Source organism: Syngnathus typhle, linkage group LG10 (assembly GCF_033458585.1).
Source record: "Syngnathus typhle isolate RoL2023-S1 ecotype Sweden linkage group LG10, RoL_Styp_1.0, whole genome shotgun sequence".
NCBI lineage: Eukaryota > Metazoa > Chordata > Actinopteri > Syngnathiformes > Syngnathidae > Syngnathus > Syngnathus typhle.
This window is the reverse complement of record NC_083747.1, coordinates 5,972,695-5,991,362: the sequence shown is the minus strand read 5'-3', so window position 1 is coordinate 5,991,362 and position 18,668 is coordinate 5,972,695. Positions and strand designations below refer to the sequence as shown.

At 39.8% G+C, this 18,668-nt stretch overlaps 2 protein-coding genes across 6 annotated transcripts in view; both read right to left on the bottom strand.

Moving 5' to 3' along the window:
• The window catches only part of cdkal1 (CDK5 regulatory subunit associated protein 1-like 1), a 129,592-nt gene extending 119,891 nt beyond the window's left edge, over positions 1 to 9,701 (bottom strand). Inside the window, exons 1-4 of one of the 4 annotated variants that reach the window (XM_061289302.1) lie at positions 9,563 to 9,683; positions 8,414 to 8,560; positions 8,068 to 8,228; positions 7,882 to 7,994 (exon numbers count right to left, since the gene is read on the bottom strand). In XM_061289302.1, the coding sequence (XP_061145286.1) occupies positions 7,882 to 7,994; positions 8,068 to 8,228; positions 8,414 to 8,428 (289 nt within the window). In that variant the 5' untranslated portion in view covers positions 8,429 to 8,560; positions 9,563 to 9,683. Of the gene's footprint in view, positions 1 to 7,881; positions 7,995 to 8,067; positions 8,246 to 8,413; positions 8,561 to 9,562 lie in introns of all 4 variants that reach the window. The other 3 variants (XM_061289305.1, XM_061289303.1, XM_061289304.1) reach the window with 3 other exon arrangements.
• A 420-nt stretch (positions 9,702 to 10,121) lies between these two features.
• LOC133161064 (transcription factor E2F3-like) lies at positions 10,122 to 18,474 on the bottom strand. 2 transcript variants are annotated; one of them, XM_061289269.1, is made up of 8 exons: positions 17,929 to 18,474; positions 16,397 to 16,517; positions 15,868 to 15,998; positions 15,191 to 15,279; positions 14,926 to 15,084; positions 14,211 to 14,325; positions 13,751 to 13,889; positions 10,122 to 13,481 (listed from the first exon to the last, which is right to left on the bottom strand). In XM_061289269.1, the coding sequence occupies exons 1-8, from the start codon at positions 18,208 to 18,210 to the stop codon at positions 13,213 to 13,215; spliced, it is 1,305 nt and encodes a 434-aa protein (XP_061145253.1). In that variant the 5' UTR covers positions 18,211 to 18,474; the 3' UTR covers positions 10,122 to 13,212. The 2 variants fall into 2 exon arrangements, with proteins under 2 accessions (XP_061145253.1, XP_061145254.1); XM_061289270.1 differs by lacking the exon at positions 17,929 to 18,474 and adding an exon at positions 17,584 to 17,823.
• Between the last annotated feature and the right edge of the window lie 194 nt (positions 18,475 to 18,668).

Genomic DNA, 18,668 nt, shown 5'->3' with positions numbered 1-18,668 from the left:
ATAGGCCACTTGTCACAGACCAGAGACAAAGTGTCAAATAAGACGACCTCATAGTTTGACCTCGTATGTCCAAGGATTAAGATTTTTAGAACATCACAAGATGTCTTCACTTCTTATTAGTTATGCTTTATAATTAGTTATTTAAGAAAGTGGGAAAGCAAATACCAGTCATGTTCTTTGCAACATGACATGAATAGTGAATACCATGCCACCATGTAGAAAAGAAAGAAATTGTAGCGTCTCTGCCCAAAAACAAAATGATGCCATTCAGTCATGAGACGTTTAGTGGGATGATGTCAGGCATAATTGGCTGCCTCTTTTCTTTTCAGTTTTGTTCAGTTTGGCACCACTGTGTCAAAATATTTTTAATGTTGACCCTTCTGCAAGTCACAAGATGAAATACACTGGTCTAAAAAAATAGGAGACTCGTGATCAAAATGAAAATGATTAAAGATTGCCACTGCATAACTAATTTCTGAAAATTAAGAGAATAAAGGATCATCAGAGGCCTCCTTTATTAAAAGGAAAATGAAGCTGTACACATTCACGCAGGAAGTTATTATGGGATGGCACTGAGGAATTGGGGACAGATATGTCCTTCATATAAGTTAATATTGGTATCTATATAGAATGATTTTTTTTTCTCTTCAAAATAAGGACCCTAAGGAAAAAGGCGGAATTTGGGTAACTTGGTTTGAAAATATAATATATAACTTTAAATAGAGGTTTAAAAAAAAAAAAAAAGGGAAAAAAAATTGTCAAATCTTTTTAAAGAGTGTCACACAACCCTAAGCCTTAAAGAAATATAGCTATAACATAAATAAATTGCCCATTTGAGAATTAGCAAAGCTGCCAGCTCTTATTCAAACTTGAATACTAAGAGGGCAGCTTGGCTAACACCAACATTCATGGCAGTGAGCTATTTTCCACAAGGACGACTGCGGGCATAGTGATTGCTTTGGGTCATGTAATTATCGTGGAAAAACAGTTATGTGAAATTTCTTAAACGGCAACAAAGCCATAGTAGAAAACGAGTATAGTAGTACAAGAGCAATGCATATTTGTAAATCTACAAAGTCACTGTTTTTATTTCCAATGGAAGCCCTTTTGAGAATAAATATGCGCAGTTCAGCCACAATAAAACACCATTGTGTTTTGAATGCTGGACAAAAATGAAAGCACACACTCGTTCCAGTGTAAACATAAACAAGCTCAATTATTATTTGTCAACAAATAGCCAGCCGACAAATGATGGTGCTTAAGGCACGCTCACGAGCTACTTGCTGTAGATGCTTTACTCTGGTCAAGCAAAGTCCTGCCAACGTCTCCAATCATTTTTTTCTGCTTAGTGATCAAGGTTACTTTGTCCGACGCAGATTCAAATTAAACCGGCTGCTGAAATCATTCACAGCTTTTAAATCTACTTTATCTAATATCTGTGCTCTCACATGGAAATCTAACACATAGCCAAGTCATTTATATGTATGAAGGAAAGATGAGACAGGGGGGCGTGTAGAATTAATTTATTACAAAACCAATGACATGCCCATACACACAGCAGTAGTGTCACACACTGCAAAATACTTGAATTCTTTAACCTTCCCAACTGCTCTCATATTCCTCCCCCCCCCCCCCCCCCCCCACAGGTCTTTTATACAGCATATAAACCACTAAGCCCAAACAGTGTTCAATCGAATGCAGCAATGGCTTCACTTGAGCAGGTGGTCTTACACGAACATGCAAACTTTGCTTTCCATTTCAGCAGGTGGTCAACAATTATGCTACTAATGTCTGAAACCTAAACCAGGGGTCATGTTCCAAAACGATACAAAAAGGTAAACGGTAGGTGGAGGGGTGGGGGGTGCCTTGAAAAAAACATTTGTTGCATGCCCTTGAAAACCTCATTGTGGATTTCTTTTGCTTCAAACACATTGGCACTGATTCACCGTCATCCTCACGTCACATTAATTGCTGACGTCTTTCACGCGGTAATTTCTTCTTTATGAGAGAAATGACACATTTGTTTTTGTTGAGTAGAGATGACAGGGACAACAAAAGAGAGGAGAAATTAGTAGAAAGAGAGAGCAAAAAGATCAGCTTTCAATGGAACGGACAAGCTAATTATTCCAAATAAGCGACTAAATGACAACCAGACAAAGAAAATGTCAAAGAATATCGATCTGTTTTTGCTTCTTTCCGGGCGACTGTCAAGCAATCAGTTACATTATTTCCAAATGTGTCCTAAAAAGATGAATAAGCAGCAACAACTTCCAAAAATGTAAAATAAACTAAATCTAGCTGGTGCTGATCCAAAATTATTATTTTTTTCTAAACTTGTTGGCCAATTCTTCCTCTCTGTTGATCCAATGGCTTCAATTTTATACCGTTGCTCAAATCACATTTATGGCATTCCCTTGTGGGTATTTTAAATCCCTGCAGAATGCAGGCAGTTTTCCTGGGATAACAAGGGGTGACTCGCTGGATGACTTCTGTGGGGAATTGGGAATACATCACCAACCACCCAAACCCCTGGCGGGAAATCCCATTTCCAGTATCTCCTATCGTTTATCCCCATGTTGCTTCATTAGTTGATGGAACGCTTTGAAATTAACAATACAGCATATAGATATTGCAAACATTTTGAGAATCTTTTTTTCTATCTATCCTATTGTCTTTTTAGTGTGGGTAACAAGACCAACATCTTTTGGGGGAAGCATTTTTCTCGGATTGTGGTGAATGGCAATGGAGCAGAGCTTATTTTCAGTCTGTATGTTCTGCTATCTCAACTGAAGACGACATCAGAACTGCTCAGGGTGCAGAAACCGACCAATCATGGCAACAACTAATTAACAAATTAATCATTTTTTTTATCATAATGAAACACTTGGTTAATTCAAAATGCCCAAATTCCGATTCATGTAGTCGTCTTTCAACGCAAACCCGGCATTGAATCAAAATAGGATATTTGCAAACATCTGCTATTATTTCAGAAAACAATCAAATATTGTTTACTGGTTTTCTGTCATGTTATGAACCAAACCAGTTACGGAAATATAATTAATCTTTGAGTGTTTTCTGTCTTGTCAAACTGAAATAATGTCCAGATTTTGACAACCGGGCTGGAAATTAAAACATGTTCTTTTATTTTTTATCCGATCCATTGATTAATTGATCAAATAATCAACAGTCTAACCAATTAAAAATGAATAATTGGTACTTGCAACCCTAGATCACTGTAATGTAACCAAAATAGCAGTGCGGTTAATCTACACATTGGTGGATAAGTAAAATCAGTACAGCAGAGCCTTGATTTATCGTTTCTGTTTTGACTGACATACTCGCTCATGCAGTATGAACACTCCATACATCTCTTCTATTTTCATAGTCAGACATTTTCAGCATTTGCTTGCACATGCTGAATTGCAATTGTTTTCAAAAATGCTGTCATGTAACCAAAGTGAAAGTGTCACAACTTTTCTCGGTCTCGTCTTCTCAAAAGAAGCAGTTTTCATTACATTTTTGATGTGGTCAAAATTCCTATCCTCAGAGTCATCAATAGATGAGATTGAGCAATGATCCCTCCTTTCCTCGTGCAATCCCACTCTCCCCTTTTCTCCATCCCTATTTCTCTTGAGGGAATTTTAAAAGCAGGCTAGGCTGGGTTACCTAATCCCATCGCTTCTAAAAGGTTCTTGGGTGCTGGAAACATGAGGGTCACCTTGTACGATCACCCGGACATGCACACGCACGCAAAGGGCTTGAGATCACTCCAATTTCCGAACATCTAAATGGTTACACTTGACGGCTGGGACTCATGGTTTATTTGTAGGCTTTAGGCGAATTCCAGACTACGGAAAATGAATTTTTTTTTATCTCCACTTCAAGTACAAAATGCACATTTTTAGCAATGTATGTACATTTCTGTGTTTATGTGAGACTAAAAAAAGAAGACATTTTTTAAACGCAGCCACTCAGTAAAGGATAATTAGGCATTCTGTGTGTTTAGGTGACAACTTTAATATTCAAAATGCTTTAACCCTGTCAACAAAAGAATTTGCACATCCATATTTACATATTACCAACCGCCTCGGCCGTCATATAACTGCTCTCCGCTTTTAAAGTCTTAGTATAAATAGAAGCAAGTGCAAATGTAATGATAAACATTATTTCAGCGTATGCATTTAGCGCATCCAGTGTCAGCTTCACTTGTCTATTGTTATCATGGCTTTACCTATAAACCGCTTGAGCTACTACGGCATATAGTCAGGCGTGCGGCTCGCTAGTGTCTACTTCTGTGAGACCGACTGTCGCTTTAAATTTTGCATCTGCCTCTTTCGGCTTGCGACCTTGATCCATTGTTCCGCGGATACATTCTCTCCGGGTTTCCTTACATCGTTTTCCCTTACATCATTGTCCCTCTCCGATCCGGCGATGTGGACTGTGAGACACATATAGGAGCGAGTTAGCGGAAAGACAGTGTGTTCACACACATAAACTGACAGCTGTCAAAAGCTCACACACACCGCATCACACATTATCCCTATATCGAAGCGCTTCTCGCTACCTCAAAGTGTATGTCTGTCGAACGGCCAAGTGTGCACGTTTCTAAATGTGAGAGGAGGAGTTGAAGGGAACATTTTAAAGCTTCACTCACTATGACACGGCGGCGCGTAACATTGCGTAGCGCACGGCCGGCCAATCAGAAGGATCCTCACCCTGCGATTTATGAATGAATGAGGTGCTGCGTCTGCAACGCCACACACTAAAAGCGAGAATACTCTGCAGTGATGTAATGCAATCACTCGGAGCGGATTAAAAATGAGTGCTGTATGAAAAATATTACATATACGTAGTAAGTTGAGATGTTTCAAAATACCCATAAAAGGACATTAATTAAAAAAAAGTCCAAGGGGCAATAATATGTCATTTGCATTTAACCACAGGAAAACCGAAAAAAAGAAAACTAAATGTTCTTCCCAGCTCAAATACCTGCAGACCTGTTGTTCAACTGCATCTTAGCAAAACACCTCCCCCCCCCCCCCTTCAATTGCCTGTGACAAACAAGGAACTAAGAGCAGCCCATTTGGCTGACATTGTGTACAAGGGAGTCGTTTTGCCTAACCGCTATGTAAAACTCATAACTGAAGTGTTTTGTGTGAGCACGGCTGGCAGCGACAGAGACAGGGAGGGAGAGGATTGCATGAGAGCATTTATCTACACGCCTTTCTATGAAGTCAATTTCTGGCACATTGTTCCAGGCTCTCAACTAGCAGTGCACTATGGCGGGTTAACAGTGCCCTCTTTGGTCATACAGTGGGAGACATTAAACATGTGGGCCAGCAGACGGACAGTTGAGCAGGTGTAAACACAATAAAAGCAAAGCGACCCACTGCAATCTGCCATTTTGTTCAACCAATTGGGACAAAAGGCTGTAAATTGTATTATGTTTAATTTTTATTTTTTCTCTTCAATGCAATAGCATGACTGTTGATTAACAACTGATGGAGGACGGTGTGTTTTTATAGGTAAAACTAAAGAGAGCATGCAAAAAGACTTACAATATAAGAAACAAAGCTATACTTTGCAGCTCCATGACATAAACTGATTCAACACACATTGCAGAGAAAAAGTTACACATCTAAAAATTGTGAATGAGAAAAGAAAGGGTTGTTTACAAGAGTGTTTCTTAGCTGTAGTATGACCTCATCCTGTTTTCCACTTCTCTTGTGGTAAGGCTGCCATCTAGAGGCCAGCACAACAACTGCTACTACGTTTCACACCAGGTGATGTCATAGTTGGAGAAAGAATGAAAGAGTTGGGGGGGGTGGGAGTACAACAGAAAGAGAAAGAGGAGAGTACGTGAGGGAGGGGAGAAGGTGATGTCATGTTTTTTATAGCTTGGTCTTTGTCTAAAAGTGTTCATCAAATGAAGTGGCATCAATCTGATGTGCATATTTCAACAATTTGAACACTCACTCAAAAAGCGTGGGGCCTCTCAAAACATGAGGCAAGAGAAAAAGACTAACAAAGAGGAAAAGACAGACGACTGCAGAGAGCAATGAAAATGGAATCAAACTAATCCTTCAGCTTTAGCGGAGAGCTGCCAGCCCTTTAATCACTACCCTGCAGACATGGCAGAAAGTGGTAGACAATGGGGAGAAACAATATTCCCCAATGGTTGGTGAAGCCTCAAACTACTTAACGGCATGGAAGAATACCAACCAAGAAGGCTCATGACAGACATCCGACAATGGTATGATAAGACTGAAGCGCTTCATCCAACTTAACTATGCATTATATGCATATATACTACGCCAACCTTTGCCAGAAGGAGGTCAAGTTGTAGGTTTCGCATGGTTAAATTCCTACTTAGTCATGGCACCTATATATATATATATATTTTTTTTTAAATGGTATAAAAAGTGAATCCACTAATTAATTATGTAACTTCAGCCACCTAATTAAAGAGCATATCATCTGTGTGCCTGTCACCTGTGGCAAGCATAGATACATTATTAATAGTAAATACATTTTTGGCCCGATTAAGTGAAATTAGGTCACTGTCCCAAGGTGCACCTGATGCTATCTCACGGCACAACAGTGCACAGCAATCCCTTAACATACATTTCACGCAGACATTATGACAGTAGATACATATGAGAAACACTTTTAGGCCATAAATATAATATAATGGAAAAACAGTAAGTTCAGCGGTATATGTCTTCTTGTGCTCCGACTGCGTATTATGTTGCTGCACATATCATAATATTTGGAAAATTCATTTAACAAGCACACAATAAGAACCGGGAATTATGAGATTCTACAGGAGAAAAAAAAAAAAAAAAAAGAACTGAGCAAAAAGAAAACGTTTGATCTTATTATAAGACACTATTCCATTATACTGTCTTGGATTGCACTTTTATTTGCAATGGACCTTCAAACAGCTGCAGAAGCAATGTACAGTAATCAGATTGGGAGAAAGGTGGATATATTTGCTGCACAGGAACGAAAGCGAGAATAGAAAACAACTCTGCACCTACTTTCTGACAAATGGTACTTTTATTTAATTATAGATTCAAAGCACCTTGACGGTAAGGCAATTTAAGAATTCCTACTATATAGGCTTTGTCGACATTCAAAAACTCCAACACATCAAAAGTGAATCCAGAGCTCTGACAGTGCAGCAGCGATTGATTCTTTTATGTACTACCGGATACTTTGCTATTAAACTTCAGCCCGTCATTTTTTGGGCTTCCTAATGAGGGATAATGCACCAGCATTTATATTTTCTGGTCTAAAATATGAATTGTTTTTCTGTTTCTCAAGTCCTCCGGTGACACATGGCATCAGTTGAAATTAAGAAATTAAAAAATAACAAATGAATATATTTTATGTTTGATCTTTAAATAGTCTACAGAACCTAATGACAATTCTTTATAACACTCCCCATAATGAGGGAAGAACTTCTACAACTTGTACTTTCTTACTGGAGTTTCACACATTAGCTTCCAGAAACATTTTTTCTAAAATTTCAAAAGGATTATCAATTTCAGTAGTCCATCACACAGATCATTACTATAGAATCCCATCTTACTTATAAAACATTTGTTTTTAAAGCATGTGAGATAGCACACAGCACAATGCAGAGCTGAAATGTTGAGGGAGAATTCATGGCAAACAGCGCAACACTGCCCTCTTGTGCTTCATAACATCATTACACAGACTCCGAGGTACAACTTAATTTGATTTAAAGTGAAATTGCACTTAATCTTCCGATATTTAACATATGTTTTTCTTTCCTATTAGTATGTATCGTCATTTTAATTGCTGAGTAGAATTCCCAATTTTTTAAAACAATACAGATCACAGAAAGTTTCTTACTTGTCATTTTGTATCCGCTGGCAGCAAGCTGTCCCGCCATGTACTCCCCATCTGAGTTGTTGTGACTGCAGCCCCACGTTTTCATCCAAATTTTCTGAGTGCCAGGAATTAGACTGGAAAGATATTTAATAGCATACAATAAAAATCTGTTCCTTAGCAAGAACAGATAGAGATGTGTGCAATGACCTGTCAGCTTGTAGCTCCTCACTGTTCAAAATTTCATTTCTTTTCCTGGCTCTGGGTATGATACTCCTACGAGCAGACTGCCTCTCATGAGGAGTGGGGTCACTAGAGGACACCATGTCCTCAATGTCGTCAATCAGAGACTCACAGGCCGAAGGCATGATCTGAAATAGGAGCAATGCTTTGACAGCAAAACTGAGGATTAACTTCCTATACAACATGGTGTTGTTAAAGTCTACAATTAAACACCTCAACTCACGTTTTTCTTTTTTTTTTTTAGTAAATTCTCAAGACCTTGATCATCACAAATACTGGTACATTTGTGTTGTTGTTTTTTCAGTGAAAGTACTTGCCAGCCATCCATCAATTTCTATAGCACTCGTACTCATTTGGGTAGCAGGAATGCCGCAGCCCTTCCCAGCTGACTTTATGCAAGATGGAGAGTGCACCTTGGTGATGGTCACCAGCCAACCGCAGGACTGCTTGGCTTGCTGGTCTATTTAGGATATGTTCATGCCTGTTATTATTTTTATTGCATTTGAACATACACATGGAGCAGGTAATAAACTTAACAGACATCAGCTATAATCAAAGTACATCTTTAATTGCAAAAAAAAAAATTGAATTATCTATTCCTTTTTTTTCCTAAACTTTCTCTGTTTATTAAACAACATATTGTATAAATAATGTGGGTGTGTGTAACATACGTAGATGTGATGTTCTGTTCTGAGGGACCTCTAGTGGTCACAAGTTACCATAGCAGTGATATGCGCATTTTGTAGATGTAGCTAAAGTATACACTGTAAATATGATTTGAGGACTCTTAATATTAGAACAACTTTTTATAACAAGGTAAAATACTGTAAATGTGTTTTCAGAAGTATTTTATTATAACTTATTTTATGACAAAGTACAACACTGCAACTATGTTTTTAGAACACTTGTTATAACTATTTGGGGGGGGGGGGTGCTGGAAAAAATCCGCGATGCAGAGAAGCCGCGAGAAACGAACCGCGAAGTCGCGAGGGATCACTCAAAAGATGTTTCCTGCAATCGCACACACAGGGCTAGTGTGCAAATTAAATTTCGAAAATTATTACTATAATCCAAAACCACCATCCGATATCTGATCATATGACTCGAGATTTAAAGCCAATAAGTTATTATTTATCTTCTAGGTTTATTTACATTCTCCACATAAACACGATTACAGCATGCGACGCAAAACAAACGCAGATCAAGACATCCGAGCTTGGATCGATCGCTGGCTTTGCCTATACGTGAATGCACCGATCGTTGTTTTTAATGCACGTGCATGAGACTGCAACGGACTAGCGGTATCGGAAGAATGGTACCGATCTTTACTGTTGCAGAGAAAGGTGTTTCTTTGGAGTCATCCATGTGCTTGGTTGGAACCTGATAGCTGATAGCGCGTTTAAAAGACGCGACACCTAGTTTGCCCAGCTATTCATAATGCACTGCAACATTTTACCCTTACCTCAGTTCAAATGTTGCGACTTGATCACTTAGAGTCGAAATCAAATGCAGAAAACTGTCAAACGAAGCACCAAAACAAACGCGTCAAGACTCCCTGTCCGCCATATTTTCCTGACAGGAGGGCACCGTGAGAGAAGAGGGACAAACTTTATATACTAAGAACGCGATTCAACGGAAGCCTGAATATGGACCCCCAAAATAATAGATAACGTTCTTGTTGTGTAATGTTTACGGTGGTGTTGCATCTTGACATTTATCAATTGCATATTGATATGTATTCATTTTCTAATAATAGAAGAGCATTAATTCTTTATTGCATAAGAATAATGTGTGATTAAAGGTAATTTGAGAAAATTTATTTCAAGTACATATCAAACTACATCTTACTGGGATGGTTTAAAGTGCAAACCGTATAGTCATTGCTGAAATTGGGTCATAAAACGAACTAAATTATAATAAAAATGAGAATAAACTATGGTAATTAGTAGGGATAAGTCTTTTGCTGTAAAGGTTGATTATGTGAATGTTAACCTCCCACCCACAAAATCAAAAGGGAATAATTCTTGCTCAGTTATTTCATTTATTCAAATGTTCAATTACAAAGTCTGACAGTACAAAAGAAATCTCCCAATTCACCCTCCCCAAAACATACAACCACAATTAATAATTCCTCATTTAACTGATGTTAAAGTAACCTTATGAACACACATCAAAAGCAAAAACACTAACATTAGACATCAGACCAAGAACCGTTCAACCAAATTGGAAAAATCAAAATCCATGTTGGGTTTTTCTTCCCAGTAATTAGTAGATTCAGGCAGTATTTATATATGTTTTCCCCATACAAAATATTTTGTTTTGGTGGCTTTGAACCAAATACTTCAGTTTGAATTTGAACCACAACAATTAGAACAGTGCTGTTTAAATGTTTGCTCTTATTTGGAATAATGTCTTTGAGAATAACATTTGCAACAGTCATCATGAAACTTATCTCACCTTGTGCAAGCAACACTATTGACTGTGCATTACAAAAATATCAACATTCCTTTAGAGACACTTGGTGGAAAGGCACAATCTTTCCGAAAACCAGGTCTCAAACACACAAAAGCAGACAACATTGTGACCAGATCCAGAAAAGTTGGCTTGTATATAAAGGAGTATTAAGGCCATTCTGAAAAGAATCATAACAAACGGAGCAAAAGTTGAAAGTTTACAAGAGTAAAGTCAGAATTTAAAAAAAGTCATACATTTACAAGAATGACATGACAAAAGTTTGCTAACAGGTTGCTGACAATATTTTTCACAAATACCACCGCCTCGCTCTGCCATACATTAATCACGTCATACATATTCACGAAATATTAAAACACTTTAATTTGACAGAATAAACACCACAAGAGGCTACTTCAATTTGTGTTGCTCGTTTTTTGGAGCAAACAAGTGTTTTCGACAGTTGCATAACAGCCTTTTCCCCGCCCTTTGAAATATGGTTTTCATTTTTGGAACTCTGATTTATTCTCATTTTATTTCTTCTTTTAAATACATAGTGTATTTTCAGTTTGGCCATAATACTCCACAATATTTTCCCACAAAGACTTGACAATTAAATGTGGAAAAGGTCTTACCCACTTTTCATAAACACAAAAGAGTTTTTCATAATCTAAAAAATTAGGTGAGGGGGGGGGGGTTAACAGGTAACTGATGACTGGACCTAAACGGGGGGGGAGTAAAACTAAAATTAAGAAAATAACAGCAAAGTCCAAAAAAGTTAAAAACTGACACACAGTGTCACAGAAGCAAAAGTAGACACTTGAGCAGTGGACAGAAGTCACTGTTGCCAGTCCCGTGGAGACAGTCATGTCTTGTAATGGCCATTTCAAGAGCTCACAGTTAGGGAGAGTGAGTCAAGGAATATACAATTTGGGCTTAATGAATGGCAAAGACAAAAATTAAACAACACGCGCACACACACACGACAAAATAACTCCTGCAATAAATGTGTCCATACCAAAGTACTCTCTACTGTACATAAGGATAGGACACAAGTGAGACGGGTACAAGAAAGCTTCACTGCTGATACCAAGGTAACCTCCATGACAAAATAAGCAATGGTGACATCTATTCTTATGCCCAATTACTATTGTATTGTCAATCATTTGAGAGGTAGCCCACTGTACCTTGTGCACAAACAATTTGTAGAAAAAAACGTTCATTCATCCATTTACACATGGCAGGCTTACTCTAGAGCAAGCGAGATCTGACGTCAACGCACACAATTGCACAAACACACTAGCAGGTCGGGGGGGAAAAGGGGGAATACTAAGAGCAGCAATACGGTTTCCCGAGCTTGAGATTCAGATAATTGTGTTTTACCTTCAGTACTTCATCCAAAATATTGAGCCACTGGGAGGGAGAGGGAGCAGTGGCGTTCAATGAGGGATGATGTTTTATTTAATTTATTCAATTCAATGTGGTTGCTTTTTTTACGATTGAGATATTACTAGTTAATTCTAACGGTTTTAAAATCCGGTAAAAGTACATCCTAATAAATCACCTAAAAATACTAGTCACCGAGACATGTGTCATACTGCTTAGCAGAAAACATGTCAAATGGAGGTGGTCAATGGTCACCTTTTTGTCCCAGACAGAGCTTTGGGATACTATGACAGGAACACAAGCCAAATGAGCATTGTGTAAGTGTGGTTACTTAAATTTATTAGGCAAGCAGTTAAGATTAAGGATGTTCCAAAAAGGGCCAGATTTGTCAACCAGAATAAATGTGTGACGGCTGTAAAGGCTGACATATTTATTGTATTAATAATTAATATTTAAGAAATGACTGGTGCAAGGGACCACTTTCATTTCCAAAAAGTATTGTTGAAGATCCAAATTGACATAAAATTTTAGAGGAAATTGAATTTGTTTTACAATATAGTCTATGCACCCACCAGTTCAAACATGGTATTCTGATTAATACTGCATTTGTGGATTATGAATTAAGCAGCAAAATTCACCCACCCATCGGATGTTGCTTCTTGTTGTTCACTGAAAATGACCTCACAGTGCCTAAGGGCTCAGCTTGTGAACATCACACGACCAAAGCAAGTGAAAAGTGGCAAAACTCTTGAGATGAATAAAAACGGGTAGCTTCCACAAACGCAATATTAATCAGAATACTGATTTAACTAGAGGGACCACATACAACATATTGTAAAAACTTTTGACTTTGACTTCCCTCTAGTTCAAGTTAAGGGGTCATCTTAACATGTGCATTCATTTTGCGGCAAAAAAAAAAAGAAAAACTCTTTCCTAGCTTCCCTTCACAACCCAAGTGGTGTCTTCTGTTGATCCTGGTCTGACTCGAATCATTTACAAAGGCTTATATTTCTCTTAAAGCATTTTAAGTACCTAGTATCTCCCTTAAGCGTCACAGGGGTCCTCCCAGAGCCTGAGATGGGACATCTTCACCTGAATCTCTTTTAGGGACACCACGAGTACACATGGCATTTTAGTCTGTCTGGGAACTGGAGGGAAAAACAGCCCTTTTTGTTGAACCTGCTTGTATTAAGGATTGACTTGCACTAACTACAAAGTCAGCCTCCAAGCTCACCGCGTCTTCAGCTCGCTGATTCGGATCTGCATCAGCGAGCACTAGCTGCCCAGGAGGTCGTCCAGGCCGAGCGATGGCATCCTATCAAAGTCACAGGTGTCAAACAGGTCGCTGATTCCCTGGTCATCTCCCAAACTCATCAGGTAGTCATCTTGCTCTAGAAGAGGTGGCCCCAGGTTCAAAAAAGGCCCCAGCGATGAGGGCATCTGGTCTTCCGTTTGCTGGAGAAGACTGGTGTACTGTGACGAGATGGGCGAGAGAGTCGTGACGGACACGGTGGCGCCAGTGGACGTTGTCGGGACGGTGGGCTCTGTAGTAGATTAGAGCAATGATCAGTTATCAGTCATCACTTTGACTGATTGACCGGTTTCAAGCATTTTAAAGTTGGTCACACAATTGTCAATACGTCAGTCAGCTGCAGTCATCATTTTGGGGGGGGGCACAGTCCAAGTAGCTAACGACAAACCCAAGTGCCGCACACCTCACACGCAGCGTACAATAAATTGACTAATCATGCACGGGTATCTTGGCGACATGCGGGTTTTTATTGGTGGTCATCAGGGGGGGGTTCAAGCAGACCTTGAGGGACTTTGAGGAAAGGCGAGTTCCCATTGATGTCCATGCCGCCATTCTTCACCGGACTACTGTGATCATTCTCGTCTGGACACAACAGAACCTCTATAGGACCTCTGGTACTGGTCAAGTGGATGGATAGACTCTGAGGAAAGAAAGATTTTGTTTAAAATGGGGAGGTGGTGGAGAAGTGAATTTTTGGAGTGATTGAAAGAAAGAACACTGTATAAATATAATTTTTCCACTAAAGCATAAAATTCCAAAATGTGCACCATGTACTCTCTTCTCAGTATTATAAGAATACTTTGAGAGTTCTTACAGCTTAAGGCGGGATACAATCCAAACTTTTTTTGTCCGGCCAGTGCCGGTTCTGGCAGGGTCACCGCAACACTACCAAAAAAGACAACCGTGCTTGTTGCTTAGTGAGAAGTGCAAGAATGACATCGCCTGCAGTCTGAGCACATACCTCATCAGGGTCCGATACTTCTAGCTTAGTGTCTGTGGGCGCTTTGATAACAATAACAGTCTGATCACGAAGGTCCCCGATCTGATTGATGTCTTCATATGTGACATAAGCAAATGTAATCGGCTGGTCAAAGAAAATTGATGAATTTTAGACTGTTATGGACAATTATGATGAAACACAGGTTATATTGGTTCTGCAAAATCAGGGGTAAAATGAAAAGTGAGTTTATTTTACTCACACAGTAAGCCACACTGTTCAGGGAGTATGCATGGTACATTCACATGTTCTGACTACAGGGCTTCATATTAGATACAAGCCCAGACCCGCAGTCCACACCTAAGAACTACATGTGACGCATCAGATAGCTGAAAATTGTAGCTATTAATCTAGCAAAACAGATGGATCATTTATTTGTAACATTACCATAGAATTCAAATCTAAAATGTTGTTTGAAATAATATGTTCTATATACCCCCAGCTGATGATAATTGCATTTGAGGCGTAAGAATTCAGTTTTTCAACCATTCCATTATAGCATTTTTAGATTGGTGGGGGCACATGGTACATATGACAAAGTTTAGACTTCGCCGAGAGTTAGAGTTGTTAATTGCCGGTAATGTTTGTGCAGAAAGAGAAAACAGGTGTTGCTGACCGAGTGCCACCGGACCTCTCAAGATCACAGGACTGACCCGAAGAACAAAACAAGAAAGGATATTTCCCATTGCTCGGCGACTCGCTCATGTGCTTCGCATCCAGGCTGCATCTTTGGATGAGCTGCTCGAGTCTGCGCTCTTCTTCCGCCAGTGCAGTAACTTCTGCCGTCAGTCTTTGTCTCTGGTTCAGTGAGCCCTCAACCTCCAACAGACTACAGCCCCTGTGAGCGCCAAACGATTAGAAACACGCTTCTCCCGCAGTCGTGGTGTTGAATACACGCAATGGGAAAAGTAGCACAGTAAGATAAAAGGGGCATGTCAACTTACATCCATTGAATGTTGTTCTTTGATTTCTTCTTGATGAGGTGAATGCCCTCAAGTACATTAGTGATGTCATACAGCCTTCTTTTCTGCACCTAAAGTCAGGAAGAAAGACAAGCCATACAAATACCCTTCACCACAAAACATTAACACAATTTATGTTAAAATGTGTTTTATTGCATGAAAAATTTTATAAATGTACCCGAGCGAATACATAATCAAGAAAATAGTTTTTTCTTTAAACTGAATGCAAATATATTGAACATAAGGTTAAATACAACAGAACACTTTTTCATATACCACTAGAGGGAGGCAGTGTTCCACTGGTGGTACTAGTACCACAGTTTGAGAATCCCTGAGCAAATACATGTATGACATTTAAAAAGCCCAAACAACTCCACACTAGCAAACGTTTCGAAATCCATTGTGCCTTGGGCTGTGTCATCTATCACAAACAATTCCATTTTTGTTGTCTTTTTTTATCAGTGCCACAAACATAAGCACCTGTTGTGTCTGTTACTGTGCTGTGCGTGTGTGTGTCTCAACCTAATTTGGCATGGCTCTATTCCAGCCACATAATTGGTTCAGCATGGAAAATGCATCATCATTTGGTAGTCGCACTGTCCTTCAAAACATCTACAGTAGCATCAATAGGCAGCTCCTTGGTTTGAGGCATGGCGTACCTGCAACGTTTCCGCAGCAATGTTTAGGTCCAAAACCCCATCGACAGACTGAGCGAGCAGGTCCACAAACTTCTTTGTCAGGAGGCCCAGGGACGTGTCATACCGCGTCCTCTCTGGCGGAGACTTGGGCGCTACAAAGGAAAAACACAACATGTTAAACTATAACCCAGAAATGTTCAACATTTGTATTGCAACAAAGTTATCTTAACCAGTTTTGTTGTGTTTGATTGAGATAGCAGATCTCAGAGAAGCCACGGCACATTAAAAAAATCTATACTGAAGAAAAATACTTTCTCCATGTGTTCTTACTGAGAAACAGTAAAAGTAAATCTCATATCTATCAGACACTATCTTTGCCAAAAGAAAAAGACCAATTGTTCTGCTAACAAGCCAAATAGACTAAATTTTATTTTTCAACATGGCCATTGTCTGTTCAACGACAAAGTGCTTTTTTTTGTGTGCCGGCTGCATCACCAGACTTAAAGCACAATTATAATAATGTATAAAATAATATGTACAAAGGATTTACTTTTCGGTGTTTTTAAATGTGCTCCATTGGCTATTGTAGCGCTCCCTCTGCCTCTTGGAGTCCTTGGTGGTTCCGACTGGTACTGGTGGTCCGAATCATCAAGAGCCAGTCGCCTCTTGGCCTTCAAGAAGGATACGGAATGGAACATTTAATTTAAACATTGTCATGCATTGATGGACCGAGTGGCCTTAAAATGCTTGTCTGATTTCAAGCCCCATTATCATTTTTTTAGACAATCATATTAACATGCTATAATTTGAAGTTTTGAATCTTTTCTAGGAGTATCATGTCACCTTGAAACAGACATTTAGAACCAATCTATGTTGTTTAAGCTTTACAAACCCAACAATACTCTTAAGGTTGTCAACATTTTTAGACTCTCCAACGAACTCCCAAAACTTTTCTTCAGACAGCAAGTCCACTTTGGTGTACGTTTTGCAGGGCAATGCAGCATGCCGAAGATGCAGCCCACCTAAAAAGTGTCATACAAGACACATCCTTTTTTTTTTTTAATCATACCACAACAGATCTTGCACATTTTATTCAGACTAGTCGGTAAGTCCCACGTCCCCTGTTGACAATCGAAATGTCAGCCATTTTATATCAGCAAGCAGCTCCCCTCACCCCGTCTGCTCATGGCTTTGGCCTCCCAAACACGCGAGTTCACCTCGAGAAATTAAGTGTTTATAAAGCAGAGTTACAATAACCAACGCCCGAATAAAGCTTACTTTCCGTGTTATGCATGCTGGAAGTACAGGAAATATGCAAAGTAACACTGAAGGCAACAAACTCGGGTTTTACTAAGAAAGGCATCATCATGTTGCACTTTATTCAGCGGAGTCAGTAAACATCCACTTGTTGGAACTTGTTAAAACCTCTTCGAAAAAGAAGAATTATTCCCCGCCTCGTCAACACTACGACTAGCCATGACAGCTAACTCATTTTCATGCTTCAATACAACTTGCATCTTAATCGACGATTTGACGCTGTCGACTGGTGATAAAACTGAGGTGAATCTAAAGTGTTGTCAAGAACGAGGATATTAAGTGGAAGGCAAACGTCAAATAGCAAAAGAGTAGAAATGTGCAAACGTGGAGCAAAAACAACCGAATACCACCCCAACCCCCCCAAATTTAAGGACTAAGAGAGCAGCCACTAGGCCACCGCTAACGTTGCTCATCTCTTACCAATGTTTCCATCTGGCAGCGAGGCTGGGGTGAACTCAAAAGCATCACGAAGTTAGCACAGCGAGCTGTTCGCACACCAGTGTACACAATGTCAACATGGAGCCATTTCAGATGGTCCTTTTTCTTATCTAACCACCCCCTCAACCCAACAGAGGTCCACTTGGACAACTAGTAGTAGTTAGTTAGCTGGCCGGCTAAAGCTGGGTCGTGGGACCGGCTAAGTGGCTAGCAGCTAGCTGGCAGAACAACAAGCTCGGCTAACCTTAGCAGGCTAGCCTTGTGTGGTGTTTCGGGTTGTTAGTCGCACACAAAATGCATTCAAACGTGATGTTTTGGGAGCATTACCGGTGGTCTCCCCAATGCGGGTCGATGTCCTGTTCCATTTGCTGCAGCTTGTTGGGGTGTTGTGTAAATGTTGTTTATCGAGGGCTCGGATAAACATACATTGGAGGTCTGGGTAACGTTGCAAGGCGGCGGTGTCGTTATTATTTGGATATAAGTAGCGTTGCCTTGTACAGGGCTGAAACGATCCGAGAGCGCTGTCAAAATGATATTATTGTCTAAATGGGAGCCCCCAACGCCCGCTAAAATCACTTTGTCCGGAGCCGAAGAGATCCCTCTTCTCATCTTGTTCTCGGGTAGCCCCTTTTCTTGTCTCGACACTTTCAAGGCGCTCCGCTTGCTAATCCAGCGCAATTGTTACAAAAATAATCAGACCAAAGCGAAGATAAAAGTCTGAATCATCGACTTTCGAAAAGTATTTGGCCTCGTGTACGTGCATTTAGGCAGATGCAATGGATTAGAAAGTAGCGCAACTCTCGTTTTAGCCCGTCGAGAAATGGCTTCAGGAAACGGCCTGATGAATGAAGGGATACGGTTTACGCGCTCAAGAGCCCTCCCGCGAAACTCAGATTTCCCGGGAAGATTTCAAACAAAATTTACATACTGAAGACTATTGGCGGATTAGTTGACAGCCTCCGCCCTTTTTCTGTTGAATCTGACCAATCACATCGCGGAGTCCCGTGCGCCACGTGCTCATTGGCAGTTGTAAACAGGCGACGTCACTTGCAAACGTGCTGTAATCC

Bases quoted from the DNA above. Each gene is read 5' to 3' on its own strand.
- LOC133161064 (XM_061289269.1), bottom strand. From the start codon at position 18,210: ATGAGAAGAGGGATCTCTTCGGCTCCGGACAAAGTGATTTTAGCGGGC. The intron at 15,999-16,396 runs GTAAATCCTTTG...TTTCCTTTGTAG, and splicing joins ACATTTAAAAACACCGAAAA to CGCCCAAGTCTCCGCCAGAG. The intron at 13,482-13,750 runs GTCTGCTTGAAC...AATCTACTACAG, and splicing joins TTTCCTCAAAGTCCCTCAAG to AGCCCACCGTCCCGACAACG.